At 39.2% G+C, this 19,629-nt stretch overlaps 1 protein-coding gene across 1 annotated transcript; it reads left to right on the forward strand.

The window, feature by feature from the left end:
- Positions 1-8: 8 nt before the first annotated feature.
- CENPK (centromere protein K) lies at positions 9-18,038 on the forward strand. The gene is made up of 11 exons (XM_053457946.1): positions 9-16; positions 4,457-4,483; positions 8,181-8,318; positions 8,692-8,748; positions 9,349-9,421; positions 10,504-10,550; positions 11,989-12,071; positions 13,715-13,813; positions 14,732-14,867; positions 15,633-15,686; positions 17,797-18,038. Exons 1-11 carry the CDS (start codon positions 14-16, stop codon positions 17,953-17,955), a joined length of 876 nt encoding a protein of 291 aa, XP_053313921.1. The 5' UTR covers positions 9-13; the 3' UTR covers positions 17,956-18,038.
- Positions 18,039-19,629: the final 1,591 nt, after the last annotated feature.

Raw genomic sequence — 19,629 nt, forward strand, 5'->3', positions numbered from 1 at the left:
ACCCCCCGTCGCCATGGTAACGTCTCTTCATTTAGCCGTAAATCCGGGAAACGGACGAGTATTAACGGGATGTGCCGCGTATTCATTGTATTGTTTACCTGTGTAAACAAACAGTGCGTTTGGTCGGTTTTGGTTGAGTGGAGGTTTTTTTGTTGTTGTTGTTTATGATGCTCTTTAATGGGCCGGCATGGAACAGGTTACAACTTCGACAAATGTCGCCAATACCTCAGAGGTCTCTCTTTCGCTTGTAGTATTGCACAGGGGACCTAGAAGCCTCTGCAGTTCGCTACATGCGTGCAATGACTGGAAAGCATCGCGCACTTTTAACTTAAGTGTTATGTGGGACCGGTACAGGCCTGTGCGTTGTATGTATAGTATAATCTCCCGTGTAAAGAACCATAGAATAAGAACCATTCGCCCCGTCCAGTCGGCCCATTATTCCTGATGTAGACACTCAGAACTGAATCGGTACTTGGCCTCGTTTTAGATTCGGGCTAGCTTTATGTCTATCCCATGTATGTTTAAATTTTAGCCTCTACCACTTCTGCTGGGGGGGTATTCCACTCATCTACCACCTTCCCAGAAAGTAAAACTGTCTTACCTTACACCTAATGTAATAGGCAGAGCTGTTGTTTTAGGGTAGTATATACCTTCTGCATGTCCTCTTTTGGAAGTTGATGTGGTGTCTGGTCATATCCTATGCTGTCTGTGTATCCCTGTTTGGAAGGTTCAGGCCTTCCTTGGAAAGCAAAGCCCTTTCCTGTCCCTCCTATAGAAGCTTGGATTGTTTAGTGAATGTATCGCGGTGTTCTATGCTAATTCAACTAGCGACGAGTGTTTATAAACAAAAGACACTAATATTGTTTCTTTGTGATGTCCGGCTGCTGGTTTTGCCCCTGATGACACCTCCTAAAAGCAGCGACCATTTTTAACTATTAGCACCTATGTGCCCCACCCCCATAACTCACATATGCATTCGCATATATATATATATATATATATATACACACACATACACATACACACACCCCACTCTTACACATACACATTTACACACTGGTGCTAACACACACACACATTTACACACTGGTGCTAACACACATACACATTTACACACCGGTGCTAGCACACAGACACTTACACATTTACACACTGGTGCTAACACACACTCCCTCGCACTTTTACACATACCGATTTATGCTAACATACAAATTATTAAACATACCGATATATGCTAACACACGAACACACATATACATTCATGCTAACACACAACATAAACCCTCCGTCACATCCTTGCCTCACATGCAGCCTCACCGTTTCTTTCTGGCTCTTCAGTGCATTTACCCCATTGGCTCCTTGTGACCTCCCCTTATTACTCACATACACACAGGCACGCACACACACTCCCTCTCACATACTCTTACACATACACATTTATGCCAACACACCCGCACTTACACATTAACACACATTGCGTGCATTACATACACCCTCCCTCATTCCCTTATCTCACGCGCAGCCACAGCTTGTTATCTGGCAGCTCGAGCCCCAGGATCACATTGCTGTGTTCCCGCCACTCCAGGCGGGTGAAACATTCTTCACGAAGGGCTGGTCCAGGACAGAGCAATCTAAGATGGAGATGCATTCGTTAGGTCGATATGAGATGAATGTGTTGGAAGGAAGGCAGGGTGAGGGTGCCAAATATATGTATTTAATCAAGAGATTTAGAATCCCACACAAGCATTCAAAAAGAAATAAATGTCATGCTCGAGGCCGGGTCAGAAGAAAATGTCCCCAGTTATGACTATTAATAAATGTAGGAAACTTCACGTAGGTGTAACGTGGATTTCAGAATCTTATCTCATCTAGTTTCTGTCCTAAAATAGCAATGAAATACCATGACTAAATAATAAATTGTAGACACTATACATATGCCCATGCAATACTACCAACAGCCAAGGCTGTTACTTACCAAAAATTTATTTAAAAAGTCAACACTTTAAGTTACTCAGGAAAAGATAGATGTATACCTTTTATATATACATACAATGGCCATCTGGCACACCAGGCAAATGCCCAGTGCTGCTGGCTGAGAGCTCCTCACACTAATCTGGCACTCGATCTGGTATGCACCGACCTCCATATTTCCTTTCCTTTCACCGTCACATACTCCAACTTCCATATCATGTTCCCTTCTACCATATAACCATCACCGACCTCCATCTTTTCCTTGCAACACTTAGTGGCACCAGGAGAGATGGCTCCACCTAACAGGCAGGGCAGAAACTAGATAAAAAGATGAACCTCCCCAGTGTTGTTCCTGCCCTACTCAGGACCCCCTTACCCTTAGGGGGGTCCTGGTTCCCTTTCTACTTTCTATGTTATCCCAGCGTAATCTTTTTCCCCACATACCCCTTGAGGCATTTCTGCTGGAGCTCTGAAAATCTCACTTCCGGCTGGGAAGGCGCGTGTCGCTTCCCATGGCCTGCTTGCCCCTCTAGATCCATTCTGGAGAGACCTACATGTGATAAGAACAGGCTTCCTCAGAGAAGAGCTCCTCTTTGTTTCATGACCAACTCCTTTTGTTCATCAAGGGATAAAGAGGGGTATGTGTCATACCAATCCTTTCGAGACAAGCCGTACAATTCCAGAGGCTGCTCTGAAAAAGGAAGCGGCCCGGGTAAGGACTGCCAGATTACCGCCAGTGGGAGGCAGACTGTGTTTTTTTTTTTCTGCACAAGTGGAAGGAGATCACATGAGATGCATTGGAATTAATTTAACCCCCCCCCCCCAACTATTCTGTATCTCTCCTGCTCTGATGATCATTACCTAAAACACCAGTCTGGTCTCTGAGATGAAGTTGCTAATTAGTAGAGATCCATCCCCTGCTGGCATGGCTATGCATTTTTTCAGTAAAAAGACCAGTAGGAAAACCGTCACTTCAGTTAGATACAGCAAGATGTAGAAATCCTTCTCCAGCTGGAGTATACAGTGTTTCTCATCCACCTGTCCCTCATCTTTCTACAGAAGGGATTTGATGCTGGCCTACAACTTGCTACGCTCAAAGTACAGATGGGGGCAATAAGCACCTGCATGGTGAACATTGGTGGGTCCAGACTTTGTCCTCGTTGTGTCCCATCGGTGTCACCCCGGAATCTCTATCTAGTTTTTCAGTTATTGTCCTCTGCACGTTTTTTCTTTTTTTTTGAACCTCTCGAAATTCTTACACATAAGGTAATTTTGTTGGTGTCAGTTACATCTGCCAGAAGACTTTGTAAGCTTCATGCAATCTCCATTTAGAAACCTTTTTTCAGATTCCTTAATGACATGGTTGTTATACTCCTACCTCTAGAGTTCCTGCCGAAGGTATTTTTTTGTTTCTGTCTTGTTCGGAATCTTGGAGCAAGTGGAACTCTCTCCATTTCTTTTGCAGGAGTCAGGAAAGGACTGAAGGTTTCCAAAGCTTCCTTAGGCCGATGGATCCAAAGGCTTCCATCTCAGAATGTTTCCTATCGTCAGGAAAAGAGCCCCCCTCTGGTCTCAAGGCACTCTTGCAAATCTGACCCTCATCTGTAAAGTGGCTTCCTGAAAGAGTTAGGCAGACACTACAGCCCAGGCCTTTCTTCACAGGATTCCAGTTGGGCCGTCTAGTCCTTCAGGCTGCTGTTTTTTTCCCTCCAAGTCTCTCCTGGTGCCACCTAGAATGGCAAGGAATTCTTACCTGGGAATTCATTTTCCTTGCCCGTTTCCACAGTGGCAATTTTTTTTCTCTTTACATCTTTTCAATTACACTAGAGGCAAGGGGGAGGTTCACCTTTTTATCTTGTTCCCTACCTGATGGTGGAGCCATCTCTTCTGGTGCAACCATGGAAAGTTACATTATCTCTGTCTTCCACCAGATCACATTACAGTAACCTCTGTGTTGTCTTCCCCCAGACTCTGTTTTGTCCCCAGCCTATAATCCCCCACCCCACACACACGGCTACCTTTTTTCTGAAAGGACCACCGTTCCCTTGTGGCCTAGTGTAGAAAAGGAAGCAGGTCACCAGCGGCTGTTTTAGAAGCGGTGGATTTGGCATCACGTCAAGTGCTTCTAATACAGCTGTGCGGGAGCTGCTTCACAGACTAGCGCTTCAGCAATGTGGGCCGGTGAAGGAAGATCTTATGAGCGTGCCCTTGCTAAGTGAGAGCCTGGGTGCAGTGCATAAGCCGTGTCCCCCTGGTATCAGCATTTTGTCTACCTTTTAGATGCCACATCTACATGTTCATCCCTTCCAAAGATAGAATAAACATTGCCTGCCTTGCCTATTCTATTTTTCATTTGAGAGTATCGTTATTTAACTATATTATACTCTGTACATAGTTGTAGAACGTCTTTAATACATCAAGGGTTTATAAGCACTTTGGTTTGGTCAAAATGGAGTATCTTATCTATGACTTTTATCGTTTGCAGGACAAGCAGGATAAACTTCTGGAAGAGGTAAGTTTATCAAACTGACATGAATTGCATTGTCTAACGCTTTGATTGCTGTACGCTACAGCGTAAACCTTGTTTTTCAACGTCTTCCAGATGTCTTATGATTCTATATTTATCAAACCTGAGGCACATTGTTTTTCTTTTTAATCAGGAACATCCTAGGGTTTATTTACTAGCCTTTACGTTGACAGAAGACTTCACAATACTTTATGAAGGCCTTCCACCAGTGAACTTCTCATGTAATAGGGAGTGAGCTGCATAATGATTAGTTTTGGAGTGATTTCTCCTGTCATTAAGGCTCATAAAATCTCGTCAGGGGTGTATAAAGGTTGTAAATTAAACTACATAACAAAAAGTATGCGGACAGCCCTTGCAATTATTGAGTTTAGGTATTTCAGCCACATCCACTGCTAACGCAGTTATGGACTCAAGCACAAAGGCAGCGTTCTCCATAGACAAACATTGGCAGTAGTGTGGGTCGTACTGAAGAGCTCAGTGAAATGTGGCTCTGTCATAGGATGCCATCTTTAGCATCCACTGTAAGTGCTATTACTCTTAGATGCTTCCACAAAGTGGCAGCCTACGCACACTCACAGAGTGGGGTGCTGAGTGCTGATGCTGTAGCGTGTGAAAATCGTCTGCCCTCAGCATCACTCACTACAGAGTTCCAAACTGCCTCTGAAAGTTGGTTTCCATGGCTGAGCAACCGCACACAAACCGAATACCACTATGCACAATGCCAAGCGTCGCCTGGAGTAGTGTAAAGAACACCGCCGCTGGACTCTGGAGTGATGAATTCCCTCATCCTGTGGAAAGCCTTCCCAGAAGAGTAGAGGCTGTTATAGCCACAAAGAGGGGCCAACTACATATTAACCCCCACAAGTTTGGAATGGAATGTCAAACAAGCTCATATAGGTGGGATGGTCAGAGGGTCCACATATTTTTGGCCATATAATATATTGCTGGTGACAAGATCACATCTTCCAGTCTTCTGTTAAATTTCCTGCATACTCTCAGAGAGCAACCATTTCAGTGTCATTTCGGGGAATCTTGGAGGGGAAAGATAATTTGTATCATTGTACTGGGATTGTTATTTAAGTTGCCTGTAGATGTAAACTGTAACTTCTGGCTAATAGGCTTGTGCAAGGCTGGTTTAATGAGAAAGTCATTTGGCTTTGCTCTTCTAGTGTTTGTCTTCCAATACAGTGAAAGGAGACATTGTGGAGAAATACTGAATTTGGGTTAATACTGGAGTTCATGCAATTAAACCTACAGAGAAACACATATCCAATAATACTTTGTCCGAGAGCGGCCAGATGTGATGCCATTTTAATAACTTATGGACTCTTGGGATGTACGTTTATAATATGCATGTATAAACATTGTTCATGACATGAGGTTTTGTTAATAAACAACAGCATTTTAATTGGTAACTGTGGATTTTTCTGAAACGCTAGCGTTTTCACTCTATATTGCACTATTGCACAGACTACAGAAAGTGGTAATAAATTACGTTTGCACAGCATGCAGTTATGGGTATTAACAGCATATGTGCGTTTTGGGGTTGGTTTTTTTTGCAGAAGGGTCCTTTACTCGTTCTGGCTTCAACGGCATAGTAAATATCATAGATACCCAGTTTTACTCAATGTGAATTTCTACTTAGGGTCCAACGAGCCAAATCACGCATATCCTTTTCTCACTAACAAGTCGGTATGTTATTTTAAAAACTAAAATGTGCCATGAATGTGCTATTCACTTTTTTTTGTTATTTTATAGTAATGACCCTTCTGCTAGATTAGCGAGTGTCATGGAAGTGTTGCTGCTCAGTATATCTGTTGTAATACCGACATGTTTGAAGGAGCTGTGACTGTTCTCTCCAGTGATATTGGGAGAAATCTTCATGACATGCCGAATTATGTATTTAAATTCTGATGGAAAAACTACTTGAGCACTTAATATAATGATGTGAAATTCATCATCTTTTACATGGAGAGTTCCTCTCTTGGGTTTACAAACCGGTGGCGCTATTTTATTAGACAATCGTATGTGTTCGTGTTAAAGGGAAGGAATTATAATGCACATCCCAAGAACTGGAGCGTAAACTGGCTCTCAATAGAACTCGAAGGGTTTGAAAGGGTAACATTTCTGGCACCTCATTTACCGTATCGTCTTCAACTTTGGACATACTTGTGTACCATTTGAAATCCACTGGGGGGTATCACATATCCTTTTATAAAATCTCACATTCGCAAATAAACCTTACAGTCAAACATCTCTCTAGTTTAAGAGCCTCGTGGGGGGGGGGTGCATGAAAGGTTCCTTCTGGTTAAAGATAGAATGTCCTCCATCGCTGAACAGTATTTGGTCATGTTATCCTGAAGCCAAACTCCTCCTGTTTCATTTTAACTATGAATCTGATTAAAGACATATAAAGAATAGATTGCGAGTTTAGTGTTTTTAAACCTTTTGGCATACATGCCTAAAGCTAACTTTAAATTGTAAACGTTTCTCGTAGTAACTGATACCCATCACACAGCCTTCATTGCATTCCCTTTCATGACCATCTTTGTATCAGTGTTTTTTTCAGCTATTTATCCATATTTCCCTATCACCTATGGAGAAGGTCTGGGCTAAGAGCCCGAGGGGTGTATTCACATTGGTCTTTCCGTGCCTCTAACTCCTAGCTTTCAAATATTTCATGAAAACACCTTCCCTTTTAGATTGTAAGCTGCCCTAACCAGTGACCTCCTTATTGTCTCATTTTACATATAGCTCCTTGTACAGCACTTCTGAATCCTGTTGGCATTGTATACAGTATATAAAATTTAGCGATGGCTTAAGTCAGAGATTGGAGCTGTAAGACAGGCGTTACAACTTGTATTCTCAAAATTCATCCTTGTTCACAACTCTATCTCTTTGTAATGCAAGCCTTGGGTACTCCATAAAATATTCATCATCTTCTATTATTTCCGTAAAAGATGCACTACGTAAGCTCATATAATTGTGAGGACGTATGGTTTGGATAACGGGTGGCAATACTTAATCAGTCTGTGAACCCGAATCACACAGGAACTCCAGCAAAGTTGTTCATTGTTCAGTAGGCAGGATAATGAAGATCAGGTGAAAGGAAAAAAAAAAACGTGAAGAATCACGAAAGGCCTGCAGTCTCAACAACCCGTCCTGTACTGAATGGCTGGGGACACAGGACAGAATAATGGAATCTCACAGCCTAGATGCCACATGCAGCATTTTCTTTTTTAAATGTAAAAGATAAAAATGGCCCAAAGTGATTATTAAAAAGGTCGGAAACATACTGGTCGCTATGATATTATATGGGGTGTTAAAAGGAGGTTTCATTAAATAGTGTGGGTTTATCAGTGTGTTCCAAGGAGGCTCAAGCACAATTAAAAAAATGTATTTTTAATTTAAAAAAAATTATTCATGTGACACATTCAATGATTGTATTATCTGCTGAATAGGAAGATGTCCACTACAACATGTTGACTTTGTTTAGAAAGATCTGCAATCTTTAATATGGACATACACCTATACAGTTTACCCCTTAGTCCTGTATCCTGCTGTTACTGCAATATGCGTATTAGCAAATGTATAATGTATTGTACTGCTGGCCCAGACATTCATCCTGTTCTGCTGTGTTTTCCAATGATCTTAACCTTTGGTATATATTTGTTTATTTTAGGCAGAGCACTTGGCAAAGCACATGTCAGCATATCAACATGATCTGCCCCCCGATATCAGCCCTAACACCCAAATCTCTGAGGATGCGAAGGAAGAGTTAGTACAGCAATGCGAGGAAATATGGCAAGAAATGCAAGAGGTATGTGACTCCATCTTGAATGTCTGGCTATGTTGGTAGTGTCTGTCCCTCTAGGAATATGTAAGGGGCCGATTTACTCTCTGAGGAGTCGTAAAAAATGAGTTATGCAATGTATCTGGGAATGGGAAGTTTCTAAGTATAAAACCCTTAAAGTGTATTTATATCAATAATTTTTCTCCCAATGTTTTAAGTATAGACAAGGACAACCTGCACTATATACGGTTTAATGACATTAGACGGTTGATAATGTAGTTTTTTTTTTTTTTTTTGTTTAATGCTTTTCATCTTCTGCTTTTATTGTTTGGTTGGCTACCATGTGGCATTTAAATGGTTAATGCATATCTGTTAATGATGTCTTTGCTTTTGTGGACAGTGCCAGAGTCGGTTAGCAGTCCAGAGTACAGAACCATTACCTGAATCAGATATACAGGTGAGAACACTTTATATGAACACTCTGAATTACATGGACTCATCTCTGCTGTTGCGTGTTATTTCTCTGTATTTCGCCCCCACTCCTTTTCAATAACCTTTCTCTCGGTCCAAATTCTCTGTGTTTTAGTCTTTTTTTCTCTCCCAGGAAAGACATTCCTGTGTTAATGTAATTACATTTCTTTCAATAAATATATCATTTAGCCATTTCCACATGTTTAGCAGTCTGCTCTCCCCTGTACAATAACTCAGTGGGTAAGAGAACATAATATTTAAGTGTCTCTGAGTGCCCCAGACTAGTGTGTGCTTTGCTATTTTCTTTGGTGCATGCACTTAATACTCCTTGTGTAATATTGGTAATGTCCATGATTTTACTGTAGTTTGCGCAGTTCCCACTGCCCTCTCCCCCAGTCATTCACCCTTTGTGTTCTCGAGCTGTAAAAATCTTTATCATATGTTGTTTTCTAGACAATGGTATAGTGAATATGTGAAATTTTGTTAGACAATAGAAAATATTGTTTCTGTTTCTGAATTACAAAATATAAAGAAATTGTACTTTCTAAACTATCAAGTACTGAATGTGAGTTGTGTTTCGATTCAGTTACATTTGCTCATGTTGCAAGTGAGAGCCCTCAATGCAGAATATGAACAGTGGCAGAAGAGATCTCCTGAAAGTAAGTTTTAATGATATAGACAGCGTTCATTTTAAACTTGACTGTGAGTTAAATCTGAGGACATGGGTGGATACCCATGCAAGAATATCCCAGCTTTCGGTAATGTCTAATTTAATGTATTGCCTATTACAAGTACAGGATGAGACAAGGAACAACATATTTTGAACATTTCACACTGAAAATGGCTCAATTTGAAAATGAACAGGTTGAGTTTCTTGAACCTATCCAAAGCATCCTTAAAAAGGAAATAAAGCAAGTTACAATTCCCATGTCGCAGGAGTGAAATATTCTATGAACATCATCACTATTTAAGAAACCAAGAATTATATCCTTTAGGCTTTAGAATCCGGAAAAAAAATAAAAAAAAATATATATATATATATATATATATCTTATTTATACACACAAGCAGTATGACGTTTAGCTAACACGTTTAATGGTGCTAAAAGCAGCGTGTGATTGTAAAGTGGCCAGGGTGTGCATCATGGTCACGTTGATGGTTTTGTCTTCTTGTAATCCCTATAATTAAATATTTTAAGGTTATACTTAAATTTACAGCGCCAAAATATTTCTGACCAGTGATTGTCATTACATATGACTGACTGAGTTCATATATGGTTTGTGGTTCCAGATTTTTTTTTTTTGTTCATCCTTGGCTTTAAAATTTAGTTTTTAAGTGTTTCTCATAAAACTACCCACAATTCTATGACCTCAACAATCAAGAAGCCATCCAGCACTTCAGGAGTCTAGCAAGGGTTTATAGACGATGAAATATTCTGGATATATGGATAAATCCATATTACGACATCCAGGTTGTAAGAGGTTAAATAGCAGAAATCATTTCTACTCAAATCACGGTAATATTATTGATTCTAATAATTCTTCTACTTGAAGATGTCTGCTCCATGTTAATTACATTTTTACTGACTTGGCATGTCCAAAGTTGGGTCTTGTGTTGTCATATTTGGCAAAACATTCTGTTTCACTGATTTCATTGTCAGTGAGGAAATTAAAATGATGGCTTTTGTCAATATGTTGCTATAGAAATAAAATATTAACTGCTATTTTTTTATGTTTCTTAGTCATCTCTAAAAACCAGGAGGTTCTTCTAGCCGTTGGAAAAGAAGAGGTAACCTTCTCGTTTGATTTCCCATAAGTAGTATATTTTTTGGCAAGGCCTCTTTAGGAAGTATATGAAGTGTCCTACTGCTCTTAGAATGCTTATTGATTAGGCTTTCTTTCCATTGAATCATTTTTTTACGTTTTTTGCCCTATCTTTTTGGTTTTATGATATATTACAGTACAGATCATGCCAGGTCAATGTGAATGTCTGTTTTGTACTGCAGAATACTCCAGTATGATTTTTTTTCTCTTTTTATGAGCTCATGTCACAGTTCATAAAATTGAATTTGTTTTATTATGTCTGAGTTACTCTATTCAGCTGGAAGCAGCCTCATCCAAATTGTTCCTGATCAATGGGTTTGAAATCACACCTTTATGGGTAGTTTAGGTTTGGGTTTAATGCGACAAATGTTTAGGCGAACAGCGAGGATTCAACATGTTATATAATCCTGTTTGTCTGGCAATTTAGTAGTACAGTCATAAGAGTCCTAATGGCCCATAACCTCTTGATTTAGTTGTATTTTGATCATTTTATATATTTTTTTTTAACTGTAAGAAACTGCAATTTCAAATGCTGATGCAGTTGCACAGAGGATAGGTTTAGTGAAGGCTTATACAGATTAAAAGCGGGGGTATGTGAAGAGAGAATGCATACAAATAAAAATGCAGTGGCAGGCAGATAATAGTCACGTATCATAATTCCAATGATTAGGAGAAGCATCTTGATCTTTCATACTTTTGTATGGTCTTAATGCCTCCTGACCTTTTTTTTCTACTCTTCATCTTTCCAAAACGATTGCATTCCAGAAGTATTTACGATATTATGTTATGGTGCACACTACCGCACGTGAAACCACTACAGATAATCTGTATTCAGGAGAGAAACAGATGTGTTTTAAGAACCCTATTAAGTACTTATGACATGTTAAATACATGAGTGTACTTCCACCCTTTTATTATCCCTCTGTTCTGCAGAAAGGCTGATATTTACTTGGAGTCCTGTTCTCCAAGGGATGACATGTGCTTGAGAAAAATTAATAGGATCCAGGAATTCTCCTGTCATCACTCAATGATCAAAAAAAGCTGAAGTCCCCATGTTCTGTGAACTGGGAATCACACAATCCAAAGTCCTCAATTATGCACTCAACAGATCAAACAACATCTTAAATTCTCATCTTTCTTTTTGTGTTGTAAGATTCTTTTGTAGATCATGTTCTGCTTCTTACACCAATAAGTTGTAGGATTGAGCAAAGCCTATATAACAGCTGAACCTTGGTCTGACTTCACTGACTGTGTTTTGTTTCTGTTATGTGTAGAAAGTATAGAATAAATATATTTTTTATGAATAGATTCCAGTAGTTTTCACACCTGGCATTTTTTATAATATTTTTGCAGTGTCTTTCGTATTTTTTTTGTGTATCTGAATGTGTACGCTTTCCTTGCAGTTGAAGAAAACAGACCGGGAGCTTGAGATGATGCTTTCTTCAGTTCAAGCAAAGAACAAAGAATTGAAGAAAGATCTGGAAGAGTATGATATTCATATTCAAATAATGATGATAAAATATGTAATTATCAATCTAGATCCCTCTAAGTTAAGAACGCTCATCCGTTTTATTAAATTATTGCTAACTTCCTGAGGTAGCTAGGAAGTGAATAGATTTGACAAGATACCTAGGGGTAAATTTACTGACTGCTGTAAATTGTATGTTTTCCTGTCTAATATATATAATAACTTTGTCACCTTGGGAATTGTTTGTCACATTGGGCAGGTGTTACGGTCCAATCAGAGTGCACATGCGTCTTCATACAGCTCAGCGTTTCAGTTCTCCTATTCTGTTTCTGTCTGGCCATCTGCTGCTCTTCACTCCCTGCTGTCTCTCACTGGCCCCTCTAGCTCCCATCTCATCCTTCCAGCCCCTTCCTACCCTTTCAGCTCTTACCTGCTCCCTTCAGCGTTCCCCTGCTCTGACCTGCCCTCTTTTTACGCCAAAGGGGTCTGCTGTTTTTTGGGGGATCAGGCTGACTGCCTGGTGTCCCCTTTGGCAGCTGGGGCCAAAATCTGGGGAATTCCCTTCAAAATCACCAGGGAATTCCCTTCATGCGTCAGGGGCTCATTGGGTCTCCAACCATAATACCTTGCTGACTGATCACACAATGCGTGTATGTATTCTGCAACAATCAGAGGGTTCCCAATAGGATTCCTATGGTTGCTGTTCAGGGGAACCCTGATGAGGGACCCTGTGCCAATTGAGATCTCTGGTGTCATAAAAGACTATAAGGGGATGTCTAGGCAGTGTGCACTTCTCTCTGTTAGAGAGCTGTGTTAAAAAAAGGCAGAAAAATACAGAGAAGATGGAGAGAAAAAGTAAAGGAGAAGAAAGGGAGAGAGTTAAGAGAGAAAAAAAGTGAATGAAAGAAAAGAGGGGAAAACGGGGGGGTAAGTATAGCGATAGAAAAGAAGGAAAGATTTTTGGCCACGTAATTTCAATGACTGGTCCCTTACACTAGTAAAGCATATTCAACAGCAGAGATTGCTGTACGGGTCAGTTTATCTGTTTGGGACAAATTGTAAAATTGTGTGGGAAAATTTGCCAAAACTTTATTCATCACCACCAATAAAGAATGCATTTTAAAGGGACACTTGGCCTTTATGCCATTAGTGTGCATATGATGACTGGTGTGTCCTTTTAACCTGTTTCTAACGTTTGATTACAGAAAAGTCTAGTATGTGAAAAGGTTCTTGAAATGGCAGATTTTCCCTTGGGTGAAACAAGACATATGGTGAACACACTTAGAACGTGGATGCAGGGAAGGTTCTTCTTGGAATAATTGTTCATTTTTATTTTTCATTTTTAAACCAGCATTAGACTTCTATGGCATCAACATTTAAATAGTCCACATGTATAGGTATTAATTAAAGGGATATTGTGACTACAGTTTATTTGAACCTCTAAATAATTAGTCATGACCCTCAATTATACCAGGATGTCCCCCTGTCTTTAAAGACTTTAAATCCTGGCACCATGAAGAAATAATGAAATTGGTCAATGTTTTTACTACATACTATATGAAGTAACTTGTTTTGAGGGATTTGTGTACAAAGCTTTATCTGTTGTTTCTCTGTGTGTCCATATAAAGACGGGACGTTCTTTTCTTCTCTGTTGGTTTTAGAGAACAGTATTGGTTGGATGGTCAGCAGCAGTTAGTGGATGCTCTCACTGCCAGGCTTGAAGAGCTGAGAAGTCAGGCCACTGGGTTTTCAGAGAATAGGTAAACTGAATATCTTATTATTAAATTGCATCATTATTTAACTCTGCTGTAAGGTTGAGTGTAGAAAGGCAAACCTATTTGGTTACGTTATTGTTTTCCTTTCTGATATATGTTTGTGTTTATTGTTTTTGGGGCGGGGGGTTCTTTTCTTTTTTTATTTTATTCTTTATACTAGAGGTGTCTAAATCAGTTTTATAAGGCTGTGAGCCAGATGGATTGGAGATTGGTATAATTAACCAAATAGGTTTGTACTACTAATATCAGATATTCTCCGTCTGTCATGGTTTGTGCCAAAGGTTGAATTTAGTTAGGGAACCCTGCTGCTGCGATCTTACACTCAACTATACATTTATAAAAACAGAAACAATTATGTCTGAACGCAATCCCAATTTGCTGTGTGGCAGCAACAACCTTGTTAGTCATGTTTTATATATAATTATATATATGATTTAGAAGAACTAATTGGTAGGCTGAGAAACACAAGTGTTATATAGTTAAAATAGTTATGAATAGTGCTATATTTTGGCTAAAGCACAAGCTCACCTGCCACGTCAATGATCTAATATGTCAAAAATCACTATACAGCAGAGATCAACACATCTATTGCTACACACAACTGAATCCATATGAAGGTTTTATTCTGTAATATTTACCAAACATTAACAGAGTTATATGTGGATAAGAATTAACTTAATAATGCCAGTGAGATTCTAAAAGCTTAGAATTTGTTTTATGCAAATGTCCGATACTTTGACATAGTAGGATGGTGCACCGTTATGCACGGGTATTACAGGCATATGACACAATTGCTGTAAGTCTTAACTGTGCTTGCTGAAACTCCCCATAAAGATAAATAACTTTTTGATGTGTTAGCAATCATTGTATAAAATTTTTACATGCTTACATCTGTCTTCAAAGCGTGTTTCAAGATCTTGCAAGTAAGCTTGTGAAAGTAAGAGCGTATAAGGAGGAACTCTTAACGGCGCTGGGAGCCTTTCTAGAAGATCATTTTCCTCTTCCTGAACAACACGAGCTGAGCAGCAAAAAGAAAAAGGTATGTCTTGAATTAGGGTAGCGCTTTTTTATTCAAAATGCCTTCTATATGTGTGAATTATTACATATGAGAGAGTGAAGGCATTACACATTCATGTGAGTGTTCCATTCAGGTGATCAGTGGAACACATCACATTGTTCACACACCCATCTAAAAGGCTTCTATATAGTTTTTAGAAAGCAGCTCACAAAAATATATACATAAATGTATTTACTCAAGCTCAAAGACCGCATTTTTGGTCAGCAATATTTTGTCCTGTTCATTTGTAGTGCACTAAATGTTTGAAACCCCTTTATGTGCTCCTGCATTCAGGCCCCAATACAAGTAAAGGAGAAGGATGTGATTTAATTGGAAAGAGTATAATGTATATGTGAGGTCAATACTTGGCCATTGTGGGGGTAATTTTAACCCACTTGACAGAGCAGGCAACAGCAGCCAGCTTATTATGATTACAGGAGCCATGGTGTCCTCTTAAACAAGGATATTCTTTCTGGTAGAGCTCTCTAATTTACTGCTGTGTATGGAGGTGCAGATTGCAAACCCTGTGGAATAAACGAGAAAGGACATTCAGTGGCATACATCATAATTAATGTCTCTAGTACAACCAGAGCTTGTTCTGACTGTCCATGGGATCCATTAGGAGTAAAATTGCCACATGTTTAAAATGTTAATATATGTTTTGCCTCCTTTTGATTTGTGCAGTTAGTACTATATTGGAACTTTCTTGCTAATTAGCAAACCGTTTTTGTGCTAATTATCTTCTAGGTGCTTTCTCCTGAGCCTTCGGTGGAGCTGATAACTTTACATGAAATTTTAGAGGTAATGTAAACTGTGGGGTATATGTCACTGACGTTGGTCATATAGGGGTAAAAATGACAGGAGGTAGTGGGAGGGCTTGTAAAGAGATGAAACTATTTAGTTGTAGCTGTCTCTTTAAACAGTTTCATGTAGGCATTTTTAGGGAAAATTGTGATAAGATGAGAACAGAATTCAGAGTAGGATTTTGACTTGTCACCACATTGCTTATGCCTCCAGTAATAGTACGGTGAAACAAAATAAAGTTTAGACAGTTAGCCCCCTTTATATTTTCACGTGGTCTGTTTTGCAGATGCATGAGGGGATTATGTAGACTCCCCCACATGCATTCACCCCTTCCCCCCCCACCAGCTAAAAGGCCTGCAAGAGATGCGTTCAGCTGAATGCATCTCCCTGCACGTGGCCTTCTCGCCTCCAATGCAGCACAGGCTCTGTTGAATTCTGCACGCGGCGGTCTGTTTAAGGCAATGGAAGCACAATTAATCAGTGGCATAAACACTGTCATTAATTTCATTGGAAGTACTGTACTGCCACTGATTGACAGGTTAAGCAGCCTATCACTGGCAAGAAAGTGCTCCTGTTGAAATCAATGGGAAGACTTTACATTTTGGAAGAATGCCTAACAAAGTACTTACAGAGCACTTTAATATGCATTCTCCTATAGTAGGGATTTCAGTTGGGTTGTCTTGGACATGTCCCTTTAAATATAGTAGAACCTGCCTCATTGAGTATATCCGTATCTGTGTATTATAGTTGGTATGCAGTAGTATACAATGTAATCGATAATATTAGTGCTGCATTTACAGGGTTAGGGAACCACTGCAGTTTCTTGCAAATTAAGCATGAATTTAGACTTCACGCTGTTTCCTTAGTAGACAGCATTTGGTTCTTCAAGCACTTCAAAAACTTAGGTCATTGTGACATTGGCTAAGATAACGGGCCACAACGCTGATACGCCAGTTCCTTACTATGAGGAATCTCCTGATCTAGAGAACATCATATCCTCTTATGACATCGTATAATGTCATCCAAACAGAAAGCACTTTTTATGGTATTGTAACTTGATGCATCCATCACTTCAGGGCATTTCAAGAGATCTAAACTGACAGTAACTTCAGCGAAATTGACTTACAGATTTATTTCCGTTGCTGTCTCTGGTGAAACAAAAGCCCATTTTTGCATTAACACCATAACTATTTATTTGACATCTTAAATATGAAAAAAAGAGAAAGAAAAGAGCAACAGTCGCCACATATTACATGTCAAAAGTGCTTTACCATTGTAAAGCTTGGGCAGGCTACCAAATAAAAGGAGCACAGCTAAAATAGTAGATAAAGCCAATAGACTCTCATGTTTTTCTCCACATATTACTACATTTCATGAAAATAAAGTAGAATCTGGCGTATGGCCTGTTTAGCTCATCTAGTATGCCCATTTTTGTACCTGCTGTGAAACATCAAACCATATTTGAGCCTTGTGCTTGTTATAAGTTCAGGATAGACTTGGCTCGGGCAAATTTTAGGGGGGGCTTGAGCTTTAAATGCTGTACTATATGCAGTAATGAGTTTTAGCATTGAAGAAAACATGGTTTTATTTCATTAATTAACTTCCTGCAGTACCAGAGGCTGCCATATGAAAATGGCTGCTAATAAAGCCCGTTCCTCCATAGTTAGTGTCAGGCTGTATGATTGAGACTGAGCCATTCTATTGTTTGCACTATGATAAGGAGATCTAAAATCTAGAACTGTTTTAAAACAGAAAACAATACCGTATCTTTAAAAACTCATTTTTAATGGTAATCATAATAATAAAAAAGCCCGCTCCCCTTTACATTCCTTTTCTTTGTCACTAAGCATGGCCGTAGATGTATCCCAGACATTTTATTTATTATACCTATCATGAAGACTGTGTGGGACATCATCTATCCTTGTTTACTAACTTTTTTATCTGTTTCCTTTTCTGCTTACAATTACAATGTGAAATGTGTTGAAATAAAACCATTTGCTGGTAGTTTGAAATCCATGGAAGTCTGTAATAATTTTAAGCTCTGACTGGCATATATTGTGAAAAACATCACTTTGAGCACTACTGACTTTAATTTTCCATCTTTAAGATCCTCATAAACAAGATGATGTCAACTCCACACGACCCATATGTTGTAATTGACAAGCATTACTGGCCTCCATACATTGAAATGATACTGAGATATGGAATTGCACTGCGGCACCCTGAAGACCCAAACAGATTACGATTAGAAGCCTTCCATCAATGACTGTGTTCCAATTGCTATGAAAAAAGCAAAAAATATGAATTAGGGGGGTAAACGTGCATAGTAGGGTAAAACACACATGGTGAAAACAAATCTGTATGAGTTATATCTATAACCTATATCTTACCCACTGTTGACTGTGGACAAAATTGGTCTTACAGTGGAGAGAACAAGGAGACAGATCAGATTTTACTGTGATATGTTCAGCCTCCCAAGAGCTAAAAAAGTTTGTCGAGAATGCACATCACAATTTTGACACGCAGGGAGGAATGTGAGCGCACGCTCGGATTTAAACCTGTTTTAACAATACGCTTTTTATTATATATTTTATTAATACATACCTCTCTGATTTTTGAATGGTGGGAGTGCATGGTTATAAGGGCTTGTGCTCAGAGAGTTCTTTAGACTTATGTCACTGTCCATGTGTGTCACGTGCACTCGGCTTTCTGGGTTTCATTTGTAAAATCGCAGGTATGACCTAAACGTAATACATTGGACATTTCCATTGACCTGCCATTACTTAATAAAGTAGCACAGAACACAGTCGCATAATGGTGGACGTTTGTGAAGCTGTAAGAAGCAGCCGTTCTTTATCTTGGTGGGGTATATTGCACCGGGACTGGAGCTCTAATCAGAGCTTTAAAATCCTTTCCAGGTGAATCTCGCTCTGTAAATATTATTCTGCAGCAATCTCTCATCGAGTACCTTAGGTAATCATGCACTCTGAGAAGTGTCCTTTCCATGTAATGAATTACTCACAGTAGTCAAGGGCTGTCTGTCTTGTACATATACGTCTCTGTAGTCACCTATAGCATCAGACAAGGGTTTCACAACTTGAGTCCTCGAAGTCCACAAACAGGCCACCAGTTTTTGGGATATCCCATCTTAAGCACAGGCATCTCATCCAGTAACCTCGTTTTCAGGCAAGGATTTTTGTTTGTGGCTCGCGAGGACTGGAGTTGTGCAGCCCACCACCAGACACCGAAACTTCTTTTAAGATATATATGCCAAGTCAGAGGACCAAGGGGAGAAGACGACCACACTTCAATTATGGATCTAAAGAGATGATTGGCTAAGTATGCAAAAACGAAAAACTGGCAACTGGGGAAAAGAAAATCAAATTACTGACACTTAACTTATTTGACAAAACTATGTACCTTTAGCTTACGCTTCAATGACAACGAAGTAGGTATTACTCTTGATATGAAGATGGTTCTGCTGTAGGTAACCAAACTTTTCATAAACCCTGGATATGTCTGAGTTAATTACCAGTATAATTAACTTTATTAACATTATTGTATCTATTCATATCGGTAAATGTAATTCCTTGTCCAAACCATCATATTCTGGTATATATTTTTAGATTTCCATAATTTTAGGGGTATCATGCTTTATTTTCTGATATCTATTAAATATTTTAAATATTGACTGAAACCATTTACTTTTGCCATTAAAACATTGTTTTGTATAAAGTGGCCTTTGTTCTTTGTTTTAACTTATTTTTTAACATTTATGTATGCAAAGCTAAAGATACACTGCGGAAAAAAATATTGCGACACCTCTTAATTATTGAATTCGGGGGTTTCAATCAGATCCCTTTCCACAGGTGTATAAAATCAAGCATATAGCCATGCAGTCTGCATTTACAAACATTTGTGAAAAAATGGGTTGTTCTGA

Source organism: Spea bombifrons, chromosome 1, assembly GCF_027358695.1.
Source record: "Spea bombifrons isolate aSpeBom1 chromosome 1, aSpeBom1.2.pri, whole genome shotgun sequence".
NCBI lineage: Eukaryota > Metazoa > Chordata > Amphibia > Anura > Pelobatidae > Spea > Spea bombifrons.

What these genes read in the sequence shown, in the direction of transcription:
- CENPK (XM_053457946.1), top strand. An exon ending in TATGGCAAGAAATGCAAGAG is followed by an intron (nt 8,319 to 8,691) that starts GTATGTGACTCC and finishes TTTTGTGGACAG; the next exon opens with TGCCAGAGTCGGTTAGCAGT. An exon ending in CTTTACATGAAATTTTAGAG is followed by an intron (nt 15,687 to 17,796) that starts GTAATGTAAACT and finishes TCCATCTTTAAG; the next exon opens with ATCCTCATAAACAAGATGAT.